Source organism: Dreissena polymorpha, chromosome 2, assembly GCF_020536995.1.
Source record: "Dreissena polymorpha isolate Duluth1 chromosome 2, UMN_Dpol_1.0, whole genome shotgun sequence".
NCBI lineage: Eukaryota > Metazoa > Mollusca > Bivalvia > Myida > Dreissenidae > Dreissena > Dreissena polymorpha.
This window is the reverse complement of record NC_068356.1, coordinates 14,416,712-14,439,998: the sequence shown is the minus strand read 5'-3', so window position 1 is coordinate 14,439,998 and position 23,287 is coordinate 14,416,712. Positions and strand designations below refer to the sequence as shown.

At 35.0% G+C, this 23,287-nt stretch overlaps 2 protein-coding genes across 2 annotated transcripts in view; both read right to left on the bottom strand.

Annotated features, from left to right (window-relative positions):
• The window catches only part of LOC127866550 (uncharacterized), a 65,269-nt gene extending 54,545 nt beyond the window's left edge, over window positions 1-10,724 (bottom strand). The window contains exons 1-3 of the mRNA XM_052407164.1: window positions 10,617-10,724; window positions 4,954-5,095; window positions 322-631 (exon numbers count right to left, since the gene is read on the bottom strand). Of these exons, the coding sequence (XP_052263124.1) occupies window positions 322-631; window positions 4,954-5,095; window positions 10,617-10,705 (541 nt within the window). The 5' untranslated portion in view covers window positions 10,706-10,724. The remainder of the gene's footprint in view (window positions 1-321; window positions 632-4,953; window positions 5,096-10,616) is intronic.
• A 6,480-nt stretch (window positions 10,725-17,204) lies between these two features.
• Window positions 17,205-23,287, bottom strand: part of LOC127866547 (collagen alpha-5(VI) chain-like) — a 73,751-nt gene continuing 67,668 nt past the window's right edge. The window contains exons 15-19 of the mRNA XM_052407160.1: window positions 19,624-19,729; window positions 19,070-19,337; window positions 18,389-18,566; window positions 18,038-18,052; window positions 17,205-17,230 (exon numbers count right to left, since the gene is read on the bottom strand). Of these exons, the coding sequence (XP_052263120.1) occupies window positions 17,205-17,230; window positions 18,038-18,052; window positions 18,389-18,566; window positions 19,070-19,337; window positions 19,624-19,729 (593 nt within the window). The remainder of the gene's footprint in view (window positions 17,231-18,037; window positions 18,053-18,388; window positions 18,567-19,069; window positions 19,338-19,623; window positions 19,730-23,287) is intronic.

Sequence of the window (23,287 nt, the reverse complement as noted above, 5' to 3'; positions counted from 1 at the left end):
TGCTGATATATACAAAGTCACTGGTTTGGATTACATAACATTTCTAAATATGTTAAACTAGCTAGAAATTTATTGTTTATTTCATTGAAGAAAAACAAATCACTAATAGTAATTGATAAGGATCTGGAAATGTGATACCACAAATATATGGGCTGTGCTCTGTGCTTTTTGCACAGGCTCGTCAGGGAAAACACTTTCTGCTTTAATGATAATGCTTTACACACATGCATTAAACCTTTCCAAAGAGCATGGCCCATATCCATTTTGACAAGAAGGCTCAACATATTTTATATAAAAGAATACAATATTGCAGCAACATACCCTGACATATTTCTCCAGTCACATCAGTATTTACTAACACGTCAAAGGTCTTGCTCTGGACTTTGTTCGCCTCTGAAGCAATCCTCTGCATCTCTGGTAAGGGGTTAACCCCTCCAACAACCAGTACAAACACATAGTAGTTCTTCTCCTTTGCTAGGATGGACCGGTAGTAGGTCTCAAACGGATTCAACGACTGACTATCCGTCACAATGAATATCACCTTGGCTTTATTTGGATCTGTGGATTCTTTGTCTAAGAGTTGTGTTGCCACTTCTATGGCACTGGCAATGTTTGTGGTCTGAGCACCACCCTGGTGGAATTAAAAAGCTGTGTGGGTTAACTCTTTCAGTGTTGGAACCGAATTTTTAAGGCCTTTGCAAACAGATTGGATCCAGATGAGAGGCCACATACATAACGTCTCATCAGGATTCAAACTGTTTGCTATTCTGACAGTATTCTTTAAAAAAATAATCGAACAAAATGCTAATTTTAGAAAATCAGCAGACAACATTTTTGCAGACGACAAATTTCCCAGCATGCAAAGGGTTAATTGCTGCTATGAAATGCATGATGCTAAACATGCACAAGTTACAATTTAATAGAAAAAGCATCAGATTTAAGGATACTGTCGGATAAGATATAATATTTACGCCCTTTCTATTTTCGCAGAGATCTGTTTATCCCTAAAAAAACCTGCATTTTTTAGTGGAAATAATTAAACAATCCATCATAGGACTAGACAATGGTTTTAAGATAACGATTTTGGTTATATTGGGGAAATAAAGTATTCTGTAAGAAATAAATTGTTTACCAATTAAAATAAATTTAAAATCAATATTAAAGATATTTAGTGATATTTAATAGTTTATAAAGGACCTTTTTAGGTATTACTTTAAAATGTAACGCAAATGCCATTTGTTTACAATAACTCTTGCATGATATCTCAACAAGTACACTGTATAGACCATCTAGCCCTGACTAGTTTTCTGTCCAATATTGAAATTCATCATATTAAAATTGTGTTACTATCTTTCTACTTTTATACATTACTTGCCATTCTGAGTTCCCTCAGTACCTGTGTCTAGGAAATTTAACCAGGGTACAAAAGCTCACAGCTACGACAACAAGTTTTGAAGATTTTACCAGGTGATCTAGTTTTTTACCACACTTCCATCAGGTCAAAATTGACTGTTTTGTGAAAAAAATAATTTTTCCAAGTTTCATCAAGACTGGATCATAAATAATGCCCTAGTTTTTTTTTAAAGATTTATCTGGTGACCTATTTTTTTTTGCATCTCACCCAGATTTCGAATTGGCCTAGATGTACTAAATTTTTTATTATAAGCTTGAATCATAAATGTTGACCCTAAAGTGGTAAGATTTTCTTTCAAATTTGACCTAAGTAAGGCCGGCGTTTTTTTTATTATTTGTTTTACGGGAGCGCCCGACCCAATTTTTCGACAAATACAAATAAAAATAAAAGTCACTTTTGTTTTTTTTATTTACATTTCACCCGCTGACCTGGTACTGTATCCAAAACTAGAAAAAAAAATGCGCAGATTGCTGAAAGTGTTGTTCAAAATTTGTTTAAAATACGGGTTGTTTCGTTGGGCCAAGTCGACTTGTAAAGCGTCAGCGCTTTTCATTGGCTATTGCAGCCAATACCACACACTATTAGCCAATTGGTGAGTATTTAACAAATGATTTTCATATTGCATTTCCGAAATGGCGGACATTAACAACAACGAGACAAATGTAGCATATTTTAAAATCAAATTAATTAAAAACGGAGCAGAAAAAATTTCAATAAGAAAAGTTAATCTTCAGAACACCATTGTTGACATCATGCCCATATTATGTGATACAAAATTAAAAATAATTAGAGTTTTTGCAGATGATGCAGAGGTGTCACCATCGATAACTTTCAGTGTGATAAAAAGTTTTGGGTAGGTTTAATAAATATGCGTATTTTTTAATGTAGATCCTGTAATATTTTTATAGATAAAAATCAACATCCCGAAAATGTCCAAGAAGTGCTACTTTATGTTTCTTTATAATGAACATGAGGGCTGAACCACAGGTACTTGCATCAATAATCACATTCCCCACCCACCCATATATATTCTTTATTTAGAAAAAAAAGTATGCAACACAGCTCTGAAGAAAATAACGTTGGGTCCGGATGTTTGTATGTGCGTCAACGTCACACAAAAGTTTTAATTATTTTTCTTGACACGGTAGCAAATTAACATGCTTATTATTCTTCATTAACTTCAAACAAAACATTTTTTTCCCTATATTAAACTGTATAACTATTTTTAAATCAACATTTTAACCATTTTTCCGGTACCTTTTGACCAAGTTACGTCCCTTTGTTTGGATACGTTCATTTTATTGAATTTTTACAGACGAAACCAAAGTTTTGACTTTCAAAATGTCATGAAAAAGTAAATGGAATTTATTTCTTAATTATTTGATCAGTTTTGTAAATCAGAAATACACCTTAATGTTTTTTTTTAAATTAGTTATTACTTAGCCGAAATATAATGTTCTATCAACTGTACATAATGTTTTCATATTGCAGGATATGTACTGCAAGAAATGCAAGTAAATTTATCACACCTCAGGCTCTGTTGATAAATGTGATCAATTGGCTCTATGTATTTGTTCCAAGGGTTATTATTATCTTCACATTTATATAGCTCTTTCTGTTTATTATATATCCAAGAAAATGTCTTTGCTATTTCTCCTTAAAATAATACAGACAACACATTTCATAGAAATTTTAATTTGAACTTAAACTGTGAATAAGAGAGGAACAAAATAATATGTGCAAAAGTTTACACCATTTTATTTTGACAATACTGTGAGCCTTTTAAGAAATTATTAAAATAAAATACTATTTTAAAAATATATGTTTTCTATATTAATCTTGCGAGTAAATTATATACAGTCAGCAGAGTAATTCTACTAGAACAATTTAAATCCTTGCTACATGTACTATTTAATTCTTTATCAACTTTCACTTAAGAAAATGTTCAATGAAATAAATCTAGGTTTCTAGGTATATTGTGTCTTTTACCTCAATATTTTGTTGGGGCTAATGTGAAGCCATGGACATGATGCAAAAACTACGAAGATTACCACCATACAATGTCACATACAAAAAAAAATTATCTCCTAAACCATGCGTTAAGAGAGAATGTGAAACAAGGACGGGTTATTTTTTACTCCAAATGTATGATTTGATCACACCTAGAATAAGAAAACAATAACATGTTACACACCAACTATTGAACCCCTGATCCTTGCGGTTTCTGTGTTGTTAGGGATTATCAAATACATTAATCTATATAAATCAGTTGACTCCTGAAGCGCAAACAATTTTGACCACGGAGACATGCTTTAAGGAAACTTAGCAAAGAATCACTATATGGTTGGCATGAAACGTAACAAACCAATGGGCCTTGCTGTTTCAGAGAATGATTATATAATTTATATTTTTAAGCAAAACAATAACCCCTTGGGAGGGCAAATTTTCTGCATGATTTGAACAAACTTCAAAGAGAACCTCATAACGATGTTACACACCAAATATTGTAGTCATGCCCCTTGTGTTCACTTTACATATATAAACACTATAACTCTCTCTGAATATAAAATGAAATGCAGCACATGTTTTTATAAGTCTATAACTCTCGTTTTCTTAAATGAAATATTCACATTTTATGTACTAGAACTCTCACTAAACAAATTTTGGACAAGATCAATTCAAGCTTAGCCTGATCAGGATCCAAAGTGTTTGCTTAACATCTTTAGAAGTACTGACTGAATGACAATTATGTTGAACACTTTGGATCCTGATCAGACTGCTCTTTTGGAGCCAAAATCATCAAGATCAAGAGTCCTATAAATGGGGCCTTTATCTTGATAACACGGTTTTTGTATTAAGGTCTTTTACCCAGTTTTTTTGGAGCCATATTTTTAATCATTGTCAAGGCTACAATACAGATCAATTTTTTAATTCAGATTTAGTCATTCATGACTAAGTGTGTTTTTTTTAAAGATATGACCTGATGAATTGGTTTTCTAGTCTTTCCTACACATGACTCAGATTCAAATACAGCCTTGATATTTAAAACCAATACAAATATTCTAACTAAGTTTCACAAGATTGAATCAAAACTGTGGCCTCTAGAGTGATAACAAGTTTATTCTAAGATTTGACCCCCTGATAGAGATTTGGGAGGCAAGTGAAACAGATGAAAACTTAGTCAACCTAGACAATATCAAGATTAAAACTAAGTCAACCTAGACAATATCAAGATTAAAACTTAGTCAACCTAGACAATATCAAGATTAAAACTAAGTCAACCTAGACAATATCAAGATTAAAACTTAGTTAACCTAGACAATATCAAGATTAACATTCTGACCAAGTTTCATCATGAATGAAACTTGGCCTGGACATTTTCAAGATCAATATTCTGACAGACTTTCATAAATAATAGATGAAAAGTGTGGCTTCTAGATGAATTTAAAATGATTTGTATATCTTTAAACTTCATGCGAATTTTTGTTTTGTTTCCAAGGACAAACATGTATTTAGTTTAACAAGGAAGTCAATGGTACCTGTAAGGCCCAGATGGCTGTGCTGACGGCCGCTATGTCTCTCGATTGCGATAAAAGAGTGGCGTGCTGTGGTAGAATAGTCTTATCCCCTAGTCTCACCACAGAGACACGCGTCTGTGTTGCACCAAGCCCTATATCAAATCTTAATACACAAAAAATCATATTTAAAAATAAGTATAATAATCTTGTAGACTCAATTCAGGAACTTAACGAGAGTGTGTGGGCGTTGAAAGTATATTGCCAAGATACATGTAAGTTTTTATTGAAGAAAATGTTGAAGGAACAATTGACTGAATGAAAATCTAAATGGCTATCATAAAGCAAAGTGCTTTTTTTTAGAATAAGTACATATAAATGAAACAAAAAGTTGTGAAATATTGCAAACTATCCTATATCAATTGGAGAAACACAAATATGTATCAAGGGAGCTTGGTATTTTGCGAGCAAGTAAATCGTATTGCTTCTTGGCTAAATATTTATTTATGCTCTTGTTTTATTTACGTCATTACTACTTAAGACACTGAAGGACTTTTTCATTCCGAAGCTAAGGTCAAAGTTATATCTTTGTTTTTCTAGTTTTATTTGTTACTATTCATTATACTGTTACAATAACTTCATTTTCATGTAAGCAGAAAGGAACAAAACATTGTTGCTTTTGTTTCTGTAATATTTACAGACTTCATTACATTCGCAAAATATTACATGCACCCTATATTTTGAAGCATTCATTTTGAAGACTTTAATCCTTATTCAAATGATTCAAATAATTTCAAATAATATGCAATATAATTTGCAGGTTAATATCAATATACTGTTATTTGACCCCTCCCCTCTCATTTAAGTTAAATGTTTGCCATCACAAGGATCTTACAGACCTAAAAAAACAAGACAGTTTTCTGCAAGAAACAAGTCAAACTTATTTTAAGTAACTTACCCCATTCATAAAACATTGAAAAAGTATGTTAGTGGACAATTTAATCAAAATCTCGTTTCTTTCCATGTTTTAAAGCAAATCGTTAACAGATTTTGGCTTTTTTTCATATGTCATTAGTAATGATTGCTTACAAATCTTCAATGTTTTTAATACACAACTAATTTTCATAGTAAGAAAAAAATGTTGAAAAACAACTGATGCCAGGAGTATACAAACCAGTGTCTTCAGGATCCATAAGCGGACCCGCTACCACTGCGCCATGTAAACTTACATAGACTTTTGTGAAACAAAATACATATTGTAAACATTATCTAGCTTTTGCCAATAACAGAATTGTTTTACAAACAAAATTTAATTTATTTTCTAAGAACGTTTTTTCACTAAAATGGTCTTAGAAACATTGTAAGAAGAAAATCTTCGAAAAAAAGTTTCTTTGTGAACAATTGTAAGGATAAGAACATTCTTTGTTAAATATCTTATTTATTTTGCCTGACAACATCCCACATCCAGGCATTTTTATCCCTTGGGAAACAAGCAACTGACTGTGAGACGTGTTTCCGATTTGCGGTTTACAATAGTCAACTGGCTAAAGCCAATAGCCTAAAAACAAATAAACGGAATATATCTGAATTATTGGTGTTTAGTATAGGCTCTACAATGAAGACACTACATTATGAAATGCTTTTTGGAAAGTATGACCTTAACTCATCTTTATTCAAAAGTTCTATGGTAAGGGCCAAGTTTAATATAGTTTTGAGCAGTTACATAATTTATTCTTAAATTTGTAAAAACACATGCAATTTAGTATGAAATTTAAAATGAACAATTATTTAAAAAAAAAACGATTTTTTTTCACATTATTGATGACATTTCTATAAAGAAATCGTCACAAAGACATATACAAAGACATATTTAGACTTGGTTTGGATTAATGTCACTGAAATATGTTTAGAAAATTGACAGAATTTTATTCTCCGAAACATGACTTGCATACATTTTGATATGATTGTTTGTTCACAGTTTGTAGGATTTATATTAATAATCATTCTTTCGTTTTAATACCGCCATATGTGTTGTTCATGCCTTTCTTAGATTATAGAAATTGTCATTCACAGATTAAAAACCAAGTAGTACATGTCCAGATAGAAATGCAGAGGCGTCGGAAGCAAATTGACATTGGGGCGGCCGAGGGGGTGGGTATGGAAGGGGGTATCCCCCTCCCGTTGGTGGGTGTCCAAGGGAATTTTTCAATTTTTAGTATCAAATGGTGCGTTCTGTTGCATTTTTATGTCTGATACCTGACCTTATACACATCTATTGCAAGCATATTCTGAATGACAAAAGATGTGACAGACAGACAGGCCATTGCAGAAGTGATCTCTATTTGTCGCAGTTTGTACTTTGCAGCAGGCAACACAACAATAGGGATTGTGTGGGTTGAAAGAACATTCTTCGGGATTTTTTTCCCGAAATTCCGTTTCGGAAATTTAAAATCCGTTGTTTGGTTTAGAGAAGACATATTAAAATGAAACAAAAAATGGTAAAAAAACAACATTAAATAAGATTTTAGAATTATCGATTTACTTTGAGTTATCACAATTAATTCAGGTATATTGAGGTATCTTTAATTTTGTTACAATTAAGGGCTATATTTGATATCGGCACATTTGTTTCATGTCATACTTTCCTTTATATTAATAAAAAGAAGCAAAGGCTTAAATCATACCGACAATTAAAGATTCCCAGGTTTAATTACTCAAGAATATAGAGATTATCGTTATAAAAGAGATCGATCAATTAACAACATAATTTACACGTACATTACCACAGGCGGGTGATGACAATCAACAATACAAGTGTCATAACGATGAAAGTGTGATTACCTTGCTTCGCGGTAAAGATATTTTAAAATATTGAAATAAAAAAAAATGAAGAAAAGGTCTTTGCCGAAATAACAATTTTGCCGAAATAACAATTTTGCCGAAAATATTGGGGCGGCAGCTGCCGCCCCAGCTCCGACGCCTCTGAAATGTGTATATAAAAAATAAAATGTAAACATTTAGACAAGGGATGCACGAGGTTACAAAAAACATTAACCACTTAACCTTTTGACATAACCTTTAATTAACCAGTTAACCTAAACATCTTTATTAGTAAAATATTTGTAAGTACACGTTTAACATTTCTCATACCGCTCCTTCATGTACTCTATAGAAACAAAAGTAATTTGAGATTGCTTGCTTTGAAAACATCTGGTTAGGCCACTAATATTAAGTTCGCGTTGTATTGCACACATTAACTTTGTATAAAAATGTTTTAAATAATTGTTAAACTAGTGCTACACAATCTCACTTTTCAAACAATCCAGCAAACATACACAAATATGCAGAACATGCACAAAACAACAGTGTACATTTGGTCAAGAAAATGACTTTGTCCATTAGCTTATGGTTGATGTCAAGGTTGCAAAACCTTGTTAACAAGACAACCTGCTTTTGAGAACACTCGCTTCAATGGTACGGATGTCCATGGCACAGACAAAAGCTCTTGGGTGACTTTTGTTGGGAAATGTTGTTTATTTTCACACCATCATTGTCAACCGGTCGTCATTGGGTTGACAATTCACCCACTGTTGCACAACTTTTAAGCAAATACTTAATTTAATGATTTTATCAAATATATCTTTTTAGTTGATCTTTATTTATATTAATTAAATGAGTTTTATAAATTGCTTTCTTATATAAAACTTTCCTCAGACGGCAGAAGTGGTATTGTTCGTGACATTAATTATTATAAATAATATTATTTTCTGATAAAACAAATATCAGGTTATCTCGACTAGTATGTGATTACGAATGCAATTCTTGATTTAATTATTCCTTATAAACCCTTTATTTTTGCGAGCAATCAGTGTTGGATATTGGCAAACAAAACATCAAAATAAGGTGTCCAATGTTTCAGCTGATTTTTATTGTGAGTTTGATAAATGTGTCAATAACGTATTTGATAATAGCACCAACTCCCCGCAGTTCGCTGGTTAAATGTTTGCAAGTAAAACAAAACAATAGCGCCAAATATCAAAACATACCCATTTTCTTGTAACCACAAAGGTACTGATTTATTGATTTATTACTGTTCTTGTTGACACGTTATTTATTACAGTCCATGGTGCGTCATGTTATTCTAATAGTCGCCACCGCAAGTTAGCAGTATGTCGCACGCAAAATGTAAAATATCACAAATTATTCCATGAAAAAGCATAATGAAAACAAGAAATGTGTTTGTCAGAAACACTATGTCCCCTTTTGCGCCGCTTTGATTTTTTTTTTTTTTACCTTTGACCTTGAAGGATGAGCTTGATCTTTCACCACTCAAAATGTGTGGCTCCATGAGATACACATGCATGCCAAATATCAAGTTGCCATCTTCAATATTGCAAAAATATTCATAAAATGAGCGATTTTGGCCACATATATTTGACCTCTGACCTTGAAGGATGACCTTGACCTTGACCTTTTACCACTCAAAATGTGCAGCTCCATGAGATACACTTGCATACCAAATATCAAGTTGCTATCTTTAATATTGAAAAAGTTATTGCAAATGTTAAAGTTGGAGCAAACAGACCAACAGACAGACAGGGCAAAAACAATATGTCCCCCACTATAGTGGGTGGGGGACATAAAAATTCAGGTTAACCTTTTCCCGAAAATGAAACAGGTTAACTGTTCGTTTCAATAGGTTAACCAGTTAACCTCTTACATTCCTAATTTAGACAGATAGAAACTTGGGTCTCTGTAAAAACCGGCTTTTGCACATTTGAAAAACATTGTTCCTGATTAGCCTGTAAAGTCTACACACGCTTATTATCCCGACGCTCCGAATTGCAACCGGGGGATTATGTGGTTATCTCCGCCGTCTGTCCGTCCTGGCCACTATCTGTTCCTTCACTATTAGCACTAGAACCTTAAAACTTAAACACGAGGTAGCTATGAGCATATGTTCGACAATGCACTATTTGGAATTTTAATCTGACCCCTGGGTCAAAAGTTATGGGTGTTGGGATGGGGCCGGGTCAGAGATTTTCACTAATTTTTTTATGTTATTTTACATTAACTTATTCATTTCTACATCGATTTACATCGAATTGATACTGAACATCTCTTATGACAATACGGTCAATCTCAACGATGCATTGCCCCATTACCAACCATTGGGCGCCCACATAGACCACGCCCACCCAAAATTTTGTTTTAATTATCCCCACGCTCCAAATTGGAGCAGGGTGATTATGTGGTTATCTCCGAGGTCTGTCTGTCCGTCCGTCCTGGCCACTATCTCCTCATACACTATAAGCACTCAGAACCTTGAAACTTAAACACATGGTAGTTATGAGCATATGTGACAGTGCACTTTTTGGAATTGTGATCTGACCCCTGGGTCAAAAGTCGCGGCGTAGGGATACGCATCGGCCGCGGCCGCCAATTTCTATTAGGGGATGACACTTTGCCCGGTTATGGAATCATTTATTTAAAGGAAATCTATTTAAAAAAAATAATAAGTTCAGGCAGCAAGTGTCATCCCAGGTTAGCCTTAGCAAACTGCACAGGCTAATCTTAAATGATATTTTATGCCAATTCATTGACCCCAGTATTCACTGAGACTTGCTTAATTTAAAATAAGCTATAGCAAGGATGCTCCACAAAACAATGCTAAAATATAGACTCACTTGGCCAGCTGGTTGCTAAGGAACATTTTCAGAATGGGAAAGTCTTGCCCAATACTAGCTGAACAGTCCACCACCATCACCAGATCCATAGGGATGGGACACACACGGGCTGTGAGAACATGGTAAAAGTACTAGGTAAGTTAAAGCTTTAAAAAAAATCTACCCTGCTCTAAAGCATATATAAGAGACAATCTGGAAGCTGTTTTGCAGGAAATAGCAGTCTAAGTGATAGGTGTCAACAAATATATCAATTAATATTTAAGGCAATGATTTTACATAAAGAAACCTTACCTGTATCATGTGCATTGGTAATTATCATGATTAAGAATCTTATGGACCTCAAAATTGTGATTTGTATGATATCCTAATTGCAAGTGGTTGAAATATTACAGTGTTGTTAAAATGAGCAAAATGTTTTTGTGAAACACTATGACCCCCATATATTTGACATTTGACCTTGAAGGATGACCTTTACCTTGACCTTTCACCACTCAAAATGTGCAGCTCCATGAGATACACATGCATTCCAAATATCAAGTTGCTATCTTCAATATTGCAAAATTTGACCTTTGATATTGACCTTGAAGGATGACCTTGACCTTTCATCACTCAAAATGTGCAGTTCCATGAGATACACATGCATGCCAAATATCACGTTGCTATCTTCAATATTGCAAAAGTTATGGCCAATGTTAAAGTTTGACGCAAACCAACAAACAAGAGGGCCATGATGGCCCTGTATCGCTCCACTGCTGAAAAAAGGCTGAAACAAATATTCTCTGCATGTGCAAATACTTAAATATAGGCCCTATTTAAGCACATGTACACTTTTGTGACCCCCTGGGCTTGGTCAAATTTAATCCCAGGGGAATAATTTTAGCAAAATTTGTAGACGACTACTATATCTCACTACATGTACATACAAAATATGGTAGCCCTAGGTCCTAAAGTTAAGGACAAGAATATTTAAAAAGTTTCCACAAAATAAGCAAGATATAAGCGTATATAATGTTCAATTTTGTTACCCGCGGGTCTGTGTAAATTTGACCCAAAAGGCATAATTTGAACAAACTTGGTAGAGGACTATAAGATGTTACTGCATACCACATTTGGTAGCAATAGTCTGAATGGTTTTCGACAAGAAGATGTTTAAAGATTTCACAAAATAGGCGCTTTATTAGCGTGTATTCAATTTTGTGACCCCCCAGGGCAGGGTCAAAGTTTACCCCAGAGGCATTATTTGAACAAATTTGGTAGAGGTTTATTAGATGTCACTACATACCAAATTTGGTAGCCCTAGGCCCAATGGTTATGGACAAGAAGTTTTTAAAGTTTTCACAAAATAGGCTCCATATAAGCATATGTTCAGTTTTGTGACATCCCGGGCAGGGTCAAATTTGACCCAAGGGGCATTATATGAACAAACTTGGTAGAAAACTATTAGATGTGACTACATACCAAATTTGGTAGCCCTATGCCTTATGGTTAAGGACAGGAGATGTTTCAAGTTTTCACAAAATAGGCACTATATAAGCATATAATCGATTTTGTGGCCCCCAGGGCAGGGTCAAATTTGACTCCTGGGGCATAATTTGAACAAACTAAGTGGAGGACTATACAATGACACTACATACCAAATTGTGTAGCCCTCAGGCCTAATGGTAATAGACAAGATTTTTTTTAAAGTTTTCACAAAATAGGCATTATATAAGCATATGTTCAATTTTGTGACCCCCGGGGCAGGTTCAAATTTAACCCCAGGGATAAAATTTGAACAAATTTGGTAGAGGACTATAAGATGTCACTACATACCAAATTTGATAGCCCTAGGCTGGATGGTTATGGACAAAGAAGATTTTTGAATTTTCACAAAAAAGGCCTTATATAAGCATATGTTCAATTTTGTGATCCCCCGGGGCAGGGTCAAACTTGACCCCAGGGGCATAATTTGAACAAACTTGGTAGAAAACTATAAGATTTCACTACAAACCAAATCTGGTAGCCCTAGGACCAATTTTTATGGACAGAAAGATTTTTAAAGTTTTCACAAAATAGGCCTTATATAAGCGTATGTTCAATTTTGTGACCCCCAGGGTAGGGTCAAATTTACCCCAGGGGCATAATTTGAACAAACTTGGTAGAGAACTATAAGATGTCACTACACACCAAATTTGGTAGCCCTAGACCCAATGGTTATGGACAAAAAAGATTTTAAAGTTTTCACAAAATAAGCCCTTTATAAGCATATATTCAATTTTGTGACCCCCGGGGCAGTTTCAAATTTGACCCCAGGGGCATAATTTGAACAAACTCAGAAGAGAACTATTACATGTCACTACATACCAAATTTGGTAGCCCTATGCCATACGGTTATGGACAAAAAGATTTTGAAAGTTTTCACACAATAGGCCTTATATAAGCATATGTTCAATATTGTGACCCCCAGGGCAGGGTCAGACTTGACCCTATGGGCATAATTTGAACAAACTTGGTAGAGGACTATAAGATGTCACTACATACCAAATTTGGTAGCCCTAGGCCCAATTTTAATGGACAGAAAGGTTTTTAAAGTTTTCTAAAAATAAGACCTTTCTAAGCATATATTCAATTTTGTGACCCCTGGGACTGTTTCAAATTTGACCCCAGGGGCATAATTTTAACAAACTATGCCATACAGTTATGGACAGAAAGATTTTGAAAGTTTTCACAAAATAGGCCATGACCCCAGGGGCATGATTTTAACAAACTAAGAAGAGAACTATTACATGTCACTACATACCAAATTTGGTAGCCCTATGCCATACAGTTATGAACAGAAAGATTTTGAAAGTTTTCACAAAATAGGCCTTATATAAGCATATGTTCAATTTTGTGACCCTCGGGGCAGGGTCAAACTTGACCCCAGGGGCATAATTTGAACAAACTTGGTAGAGGACTATAAGATGTCACTACATACCAAATTTGGTAGCCCTAGGCCCAATGGTTATGGACAAGAGAATTTGTAAAGTTTTCACAAAATAGACCCTATATAAGCATATGTTCAATTTTGTGACCCCTGGGGCAGGGTCAAATTTGACCTCAGGGGCATATTTGGAAGAAATTTGGTAGAGGACTATTATATGTCTCTACATACCAAATTTGGTAGCCCTAGGCTCAATGGTTATGGATGAGAAGATTTTGAAAGTTTTTCACAAAATAGGCCTTATATTAGCATATGTTCAATTTTGTGACCCCGGGGGCAGGGTCAATTTTGACCCCAGGGGCAAAATTTGAAGAAATTTAGTAGAGGACTATTAGATGTCTCTGCACACCAAATTTGATAGCCCTAGGCCCAATGGTTATAGACGGGAAAAGTTTTCACAAAATAGGCCTTAAATAAGCATATGTTCAATTTTGTGACCCCCGGGGCAGGGTCAAATTTGACCCCAGGGGCATAATTTGAAGAAATTTGGTAGAGGACTATTAGATGTTTCTACATACCAAATTTGATAGACCTAGGCCCTATGGTTATGGACGTAAAGATTTTAAGTTTTCACAAAATAGGCCTTATATAAGCATATGTTCAATTTTGTGACCGCCGGGGCAGGGTAAAATTTGACCACAGGGGCATAATTTGAAGAAATTTTGTAGAGGACTATTAGATGTCTCTACAAACCAAATTTGATAGCCCTAGGCCCAATGGTTATGGATGAGAAAATTTTAAAAGTTTTAACAAAAATGGCCTTATATAAGCATATGTTCAATTTTGTGACCCCCAGGGCAGGGTCAAATTTGACCCCAGGGGCATAATTTGAAAAAATTTGGTAGAGGACTATTAGATGTATCTACATACCAAATTTGATAGACCTAGGCCCAATGGTTATGGACGAGAAGATTTTGAAAGTTTTCACAATATAGGCCTTATATAAGCATATGTTCAATTTTGTGAACCCCGGGGCAGGGTTAAATTTGACCTCAGGGGCATAATTTGAAGAAATTTGGTAGAGGACTATTAGATGTCTCTACATACCAAATTTGATAGCCCTAGGCCCAATAGTTATGGACGTTAAGATTTTGAAAGTTTTCACATAATAGGCCGTATACAAGCATATGTTCAATTTTGTGACCCCTGGGGAAGGGTCAAATTTGACCCCATGGGCATAATTTGGATAAATTTTGTAGAGGACTATTAGATGTCTCTACATACCAAATTTGATAGCCCTAGGCCAAATGGTTATGGACAAGCAATTTTGAAAGTTTTCACAAAATATGTATGTATGTAAGCATATGTTCAATTTTGTGACCCCCAGGGCAGAGTCAAATTTGACCCCAGGGGCATAATTTGAAGAAATTTGGAAGAGGACTATAAGATGTCTCTACATACCAAATTTGATAGCCCTAGGCCCAATGGTTATGGACGAGAGATTTTGAAAGTTTTCACAAAATAGGCCATATATAAGCAAATTTTCATTTTTGTGACCCCCGGGGCAGGGTCCTATTTGACCCCAGGGGCAAAATTTGAACAAATTTGCAAGAGGTTCACCCCAGGAACATTCATGAGAAATTTCATCAGAATTGGACCAGTAGTATAGGAGAAGAAGATGTTTTAAGGAAAGGTTAACGCACGGACGCACGCACGACGGACACAGGCCCATGACATAAGCCCCGCTGGCCTCTGGCCAGTGAACCTAACAAACCAACAAATCAACAGACAGGACAAAAACAATATGTCCCCAGTATAGATTGGGGGACATAAAAATGACAATCACTAATTAATGACCTAAGGTTAAGCATTGTATAATTGAAATAAGGATGTTTCAGGATTATGTTCTCTGAGCACTCACTTTTGCAGCTGCTGATAGAGGTAGCTCCGAGTATGTTCGTCACAGGTCTATCCGACGGACAGGGGATACATTGGGTCTGTCCAGGAAGAGGTTGGTAGGAGTCATAAAGACACTGAGTGCAGGCCGCTCCTTGTATGAATGTACCTGCAGGGCACTGGGTTTGAGCTGAAGAGAGTTGTCAATTAAATACAAATGAGCTGTGCTCTTTGAAAAGGAGGTTTAATGCATGTGCATAAAGTGTTGTCCTAGATTAGCCTTTGCAGTCAAAACAGGCAAATCATGGACGACACTTTCCACCTAAACTGGATTTTTGCTAAGAAATGACTTACAATTTTACAGATACAATATTTTTATTATCAACATTCGGTTAGCATGGTTTCCAAACTAAATACAGTATCCCTGTAATTTTTAAATTAGCCAATCCATTAGTAAGGTATCTACTGGAAAATGTCTCCAACCATTCATTGGCTGTTGTTAAGGTCAAGAAATGTGAAAAACTGGATTAAACAGCTAAAAAAAAAGCTTGATGTACCTGTGCAGGCTGAAGCAGCAGTGGAGCCCATGTTGCCTGTTGTCTGACCAGTAGGACACTGCACACAGAACAGCTGTTCTGGGAGGTCCTGATAGGACCCCAGGGGACAGGGTGTGCACACCATCCCAGGGTCTCGGTAGTTACCGGACAAGCACTCTGGCAATACAACACTTAAGTTTGAATGTTTTAATGATTGGCGATAGGAAGAGCACTCTGGCAATACAACACTTAAGTTTTAATGTTTATTGGTGATCCGGCATTCTGCCTTTGGCCAAAACAAAGATTATTTTAAGGTCATTTAAGAATTCACAAGGGTCCTCTTGAGTTCCTTTACAGGCATCCTGAGCCTACAAAGGTGAAGCTAGGTCATTACCTTTATTTCAAAGCAATTTTGAAATTAACAAGATCAGTATAGGTCCCTGGTTGGCATACTGGAAATTCAAAGATGAGGGTTTTTTATGGAAAATTTGAGATTCTTCTCATGAAGCAGAGAAGTACGATGGCTCTAAAGAGCTTACCTGACTTAAAGGTATATCCATTATCGAAGATTTGGTCTGATGACCTAGCTTTTTACCTCTGTTTTCCCATTTTCAAACTTAACCTTAACCCATTTATGCCTAGCATCTAGAAAAAAGGCCTTGGCAAACAGCGTAGACCCAGATCAGACACCACATCATGGTCTGCGCTGTTTGCTTAAAGAAATTTCTGTAAGAAATATTCTAAATATAGAAATAAATATACTAGAAATCCCTAATTTTGGAAATTAATTGATCCAATTTGGAAGGTTTTGAGAGTCCAATAGGCATAAATGGGTTAATATTGTCAGGATAGCATCCTCACCATGTTTCATCAAGAGTGAGTAATACACATCTACAGCTGTGGTATGTTTTTTCTTACATTTGAACGGAGGACCTAGTTTTTGGATGCTTATGACCCTGATTCAAGCTAGGCTTAGATACTTTTAAGACTTACATTCTAACTAAGAATTATCAAGATTAAATAATAAATTTGGAATCTCAAGTGGTCACAACGTAAGGCAAAGACTTGACCATTGATCTTAGTTTTTTGACCATGTTACCAAGATTTTCATTTGAGTAAAATTCTAGTGACTTATTTTTTGGATGATCATAAACCACCTTTGAGCAATGAGGAAATAACTCCCTGAACATTGACTGAAGCTGAATGACAATATACATATGCCTATCCTGTATTGATACGGCATATAAACTTTCATCAAATTTTGATCATCAGATTTGTATCTGACACAGAAACATAAAATTCATTAGAAAATGTTATATTAAGTATCAAATAGAAAAAAACTGACTGAAAAGTTACTGGAGCAGAACAACCTGAAAATGTATGCATGTACACCTGAGTATCATAAAATTCAAATTATAAGTCAAAGTCTGATATCAAATGCGGAAAGGAATTATTATCTAAAGGGAACAGTGAATAAACTATTGAGAGGAAAGACCAGACTGTAGGTTCTTGCCTTAATAAAAGGAAAAGTGATTATACACATTCATCAAATAAAGATCACTAGTTCCGAACAATTTAAGAAAGAAAAACGAAAAAATTCCTTTTATAATCAAAGGACAATAACTACATGAACAATCTTTGGACAAGAACAACTTAACCACGTCCATGTTCAACTTATACAGATGATGCATAATAATTAAATTTTATCAAATTCTGATTGTAGTGTCTGAGATCTTGAACACAAAAAGAAAAAGACCTATTAATAATCAAACTGCAATAACTCTTAAAATCATTGGACAAGAACACCTTGTAAAAGGAAGCAGATGTCCACCTAATAGGGTTGCTACATATAAAATTTCATTGAATTAGGATCACATATATCCGAAATTTCAGCAAAAACAAAAATTTTGATGGAAGCATGGATGGACAGAGGGGCATAAAAATGAAAGGAAACAATTATCAAGGAAATTAGATTCAAACCAACACATACCAAATTCTATCACAGTAAGAATTTTGATGAACGGACAAAGTTGCGACTTTATGCTCACCCCTTTCAGGGCGACCTTAAAATGATAGCAAAAACTCACCTCCAGGTCTTGTGGCTGGAATGAAATATTAAAAATAATTGATACATGGTATGTTTAAATCATTTAAGTTACAGTATATATCGCCTCATATTTGAAATAAATATGTCTGCAGACAATCATAACATGTGTCATTAAAAAAAACAATCCACACCACAACATTTTCAAATAAATATCTTTTGATAGCAAAATGAGCATGATCAGAAATTAGGACCATATTGTATATTAAAAGATATCTAAGAATTAATACTTTTTAAAACAAGAGAATTGAGATCATAGGTCTACATAGTGAATGAATGAAAGCTTCACAGTGATAAAGATTTCTAAACAAGGAAACGGTATACACCACATTACCTGTGCACACAACCTCCTGAACCTTTTGTAGCTTTGTCACATCCAACAAGTCCTGGTTTTCGAATTGGAAGATGCTGTCCGAACTCCCAGAGATGTCCAACAGATCCTGCTGCTGTATACCACTGCCGACACCAATAGCAACCAGTCCGATGCTCGCATTCCTTGCTTCCTGTGCTCGCTGCCATAGCAACAATAGAGGTATAATTTACATATCTGTGCATAACTTTGTTGTTTGCTGTTAATCTAACAGACATACATTGCTTTTTGAACCACAATCAGTCCTAGTTTTGGCTCTCTTCAGACAAAAACAAATATAACTTTCAACATAAGGAGATTTATTGTGTGTCATTCATAGACAAAGGAAAGAAATGATAACGTTTGACAATAAATTTATGAAAATTTTGATTTTAAACAACTAAGATTTAATTAGTTTTTATTGAAAGTCAATTACTAGTAATGAAGGCTTCACAGATAAGAATATTTGTAACCTTAGTTCTAATCCTAAATATTTTATAACTGGAAATTCAAGCTCAAATGTAAAAAGCGTTCATATTGGTAAAAATTATTCAGTTAATTTATAGAATGAGATGCAAACAACTTTCTGAATGGATTTTTTTTAGCCATTTGCCTTAAGCATTGGTAAGACAAGATCATAAATTTAACCTCAATTCAGTAACATACCGTCTTTGTAAGAGCAGGGTTGTCAGACTTCCCATCAGTGAAAATGATCATGATTTTCTCACCAACAATCGATGAGAAAATGTTAGTTCCACGCTGGATGGCGTCAAATGTTCCAGTGCCCATTGATGTTGAATCAGGCACCATTTTGCTCATGAAATTTATGTACAATTCAAGGTACGTGGAAAAGGAATTTAGTTCAATCACTGTTGATTGAATAACAGTTGTGCCAAAACCAATGGCTCCTTGTTTGACAATGGGCATCTGGAACCTAGACATTTAAAACAACTTATCATACATATTATACAGAATTATAACGGAATTAAAGTATTTTGTTTAATAAATTTGACAACAATTTATCAAAAGGGGGATAAAAGACCCTATGGACACTAAAACCTTCATTTCATATGATACATTATTAAGGTCACTATGCACTGTACATACACATTTCTAAAGATGAAGATGCTATGAAGGTCATGAATAATGAACTTAGATGGAACAGTTGGAAACTAAAAAGTCACTTTGACAAGTTATTTAAACTTAAAAATAGGCATTACCCGCTCATTAATGCTGCAGCAAACTTCTTTGTGTTATCAATTATGTTGAGCATGCTGTCAGAAAGGTCCACTAAGTACAATAGGCTGGCAGGATTGGCACATACATCTGAAATCACCCACAGCATGCAGTTCATGGGGTAACAAGGGCTGTTTGTAAAACATGCATGCCCCCCTATATGGGCTATAAGTTGCAGTAGCAGCCATTGTGTGAATACGTTTTTTGTCACTGTGGTGGTGGTGGTGGTGGTGGTGGTGGTGGTGGTGGTGGTGGTGGTACGTAGTAGTAGTAGTAGTAGTAGTAGTAGTAGTAGTAGTAGTAGTAGTAGTAGTAGTAGTAGTAGTAGTAGTAGTAGTAGTAGTAGTAGTAGTAGTAGCAATACTTAAGAATGATCAAATGGGAAAAAGTAACCTAGCACTGGCAGTAAATATGGGGCTCATTTACAGGTCAAATTTGGAATCTCTTCTGTAAAATGAGATTTTAAATGAATTAAAGGGAGGCAAATGCTGTAATAAAAAGAACATGCATAAACGGTAGTTGTTTCCCTTGTTTGAACCATGCTAAATCCTTAAAATGCCTATTTCCAGTTACTGTGACCTTCACCTGTGACCTTGACCTTTGACCTAGTGACCTCAAAATCAATAGGGGTCATCTGGGAGTCATGATCAATGTACCTATGAAGTTTCATGATCCTAGCCCCAAGCGTTCTTGAGTTATCATCCGGAAACCACCTGGTGGACGGACGGACGGACGGACCAACCGACCGACCGACATGAGCAAAGCAATATACCCCCTCTTCGGCGAAGGGGGGCATAAATATATATGGGACAAACTAGAAAAGCAAAAGGGAGAAGCATGAAATCCTGGGTAGATGAGTCATGTAGTTGAATCTGGTATCAGATGACTATGCTGATATATGAGGACAATGCTGATCAGGCAACAATGCTTATATTAGAGAACAAGTCTAATAACAAAGAACAATGCTGATATCAGAAAATAATTATTATATCAGAGGACAATGCTGATGTCAGAGGACAATGCTGATTTCACAGGACACTGCTGCTATCAGAGGACAATACTGATATTGGAAGCAAATGCTGATACATTGTATCAAAGCAAAATGGTGAAACAAGAGGCCAATGCTGAAAACGGATGACAATGCTTATATCTGAGGATAATGCTGATATTGGAGGATAAAGCTGATATTGGATATCAATGCTGATATCATAGCAAAATGCTGATATAAAAGGACAATTCTAATATCAGATGACAATTCTGATGTCAGAGAATGATGTTGATATCAGAGAACTATGTGCATCAATTTTATAATGTTTTCTCGCCTCACCATTGTGAGCAAAACATTAAGTGCATCAAGATTTATTGTAACTAGGTATTTTATTTATTATACACAAGCCATGCTTATTTATCTGCGCTATTTTGATTAAACCAAAGAATGACATTTGTATAAAATCTTATGTTTTATTGAAATTTTATTCTTAAATTTTTACATCAATGCTAAAATGTATAAATTGAAAAAAATACTTTTGTTAAATATATATAATATAGTTAACAATTTAGTGTCCAAAATTAAACAAGAAAATAACGATTTATTGTTAATACACTATTCTAGTCAAGAACAAATACAGTTAAATACTTAAGCTTGAGTCATGTCTCAAGACAAAATTAAGTAACAAACGTCTTTTGGAGCTGAAAAAGAGTGTTTCTTAAATAAACAAGATTAAGTATGGATGCAAAGCATCAAAGGGCGTCGGGAACTTCAGTGTAAAAGGCACTCAATGAAGTTACATGCAACGATTTTTTTTCTACTGTAAATATTAATATATTGGCCGATTATTTTAAACAAAATAGAAAAAGATACTGGTATAACGATTATCTATGATTTTGTGTTATAACCCCCAAATAACTATTATCTATGATGTTGTGTTATAACCCTTAAATAACCATTATCTATGATTTTGTGTTGTAACCCACAAATATTTCATAGTTTATTTCATTAAAGGAACAGAACTGTGTAGGTTTTAAAAAATGTGCTTCATCTTGTAAGCATTTTTTAATATTTTTCTCAACTTCAAGGGGAGATGATTTTGAACTTATTCTAACATTGCTCATTTACGATAGGGGTTGAGTACTCATAGATATGTAAACACTGTTAAAAGTTTTAATGTGTTTACGAACACCCCCCCCCCACCCTCTCACACATATATTCATACATGCCAGACGTCCTGATCTCGGCGGGACAGTCCAGCTTTTGGGCTCTTTTTCCGGCATCCCGATATGAGACGATTTGTCCCGACATTCGTTAAAAACAATATAAGGTCTATAAGTTCCCAATAAAATTCGCTTTTCGAGCTCTTTCTGGCTAAAACTAATCATCCCTAATCCCTTTATTGCCCCCAATTAACAACCCACTGCTACTACTCGAGTGCACCAGTGTTGTTTTTGACACCTTATCAGCGATTTATCGGCAACTTATTGATTTAATCAGCATTCACACCATGGTGTTTTTATGATAGGGGTCGCTAATTGCTATCGAAAGATGTATGGTTCAGAAATTAACGCCACCTGCGTTTGTATTTCATGGCCCAATTAAGTCCAACGATACTTTTATCCTGTGTATTATACAACCTAAGTTTATAAATCCTGTCAAAACACCGATTTTGTACATCAAACAAATTGAATGATGACAAATATAAATTGATGTTTCTCACAAATAACCTTTCGTTTTCGACTGATTTTCAGAAAATAGTTTGTACATATTGCATCGATCTAAATTTAGAGTCAATTTACGATTGGTTGAAAAAGAACAGTGCTCGATGCACTCACATCGTGTCACGCGATTTACATATGTTCAAGGAGATATCCCTGTACCAATTTGGATGTCAAATCGAGGCATACAGGGATACCCCTCATTTTAATTTATGGAGTGTGTTTACTTCCGGAAAATGGAGAACGTCTGTGTTCACGAAATTCTGAACACACATTTATCGTCAAGATTGGGCAGAAATTTAGGGTTTTTGTAAGTAATATACTGACTGTTGAGTATATAGAAAAGGTGGAATGATTGATCGTTTAAGGTGTCCCGCTTTTTGGTTAAATGTGCCAACAATTTTTTATGGAAAGTCCCGATTTGGACCTGAAAAATTCTGGCATGTAGGCATATATTTCATGGGCATAATAAAAACAAAAAATGGTTACAATAAAACAGCATATTTATTTAAACTAAAATGTCTAAATCAAAACAAAAAGTTTACATAGAACACAAATAAAATAATTTGATTCTACTAGGGCTCGAACCTTGGGCCTCTCACATGTGAAGCGAGCGTGTAACCACTACACAATGGAACCACTTGAAAAATCACCTTCTAACTAAGATATTAATAAGCTATTAATAGTCAATTTAAATGTAAACCTGGAAGTTTAAATGCTGGATAGTGAGCGGGGTTAAAGGTCCATACCTAAGGGTCCATACCACTGGCAAAATACGGGTCAGGCCTGTGGCCTTCTATATGTGGTTCTTAAAAAAAACAACCTGTAGGACGACTTGATAGTAATGAGACTGGGGTGCTGTGATGGTGCTCCTCATTGATAAGCGGCTGATTCCTTTATCAAGACTCATTATTACAATTAATAATACGTGTCGCGCTT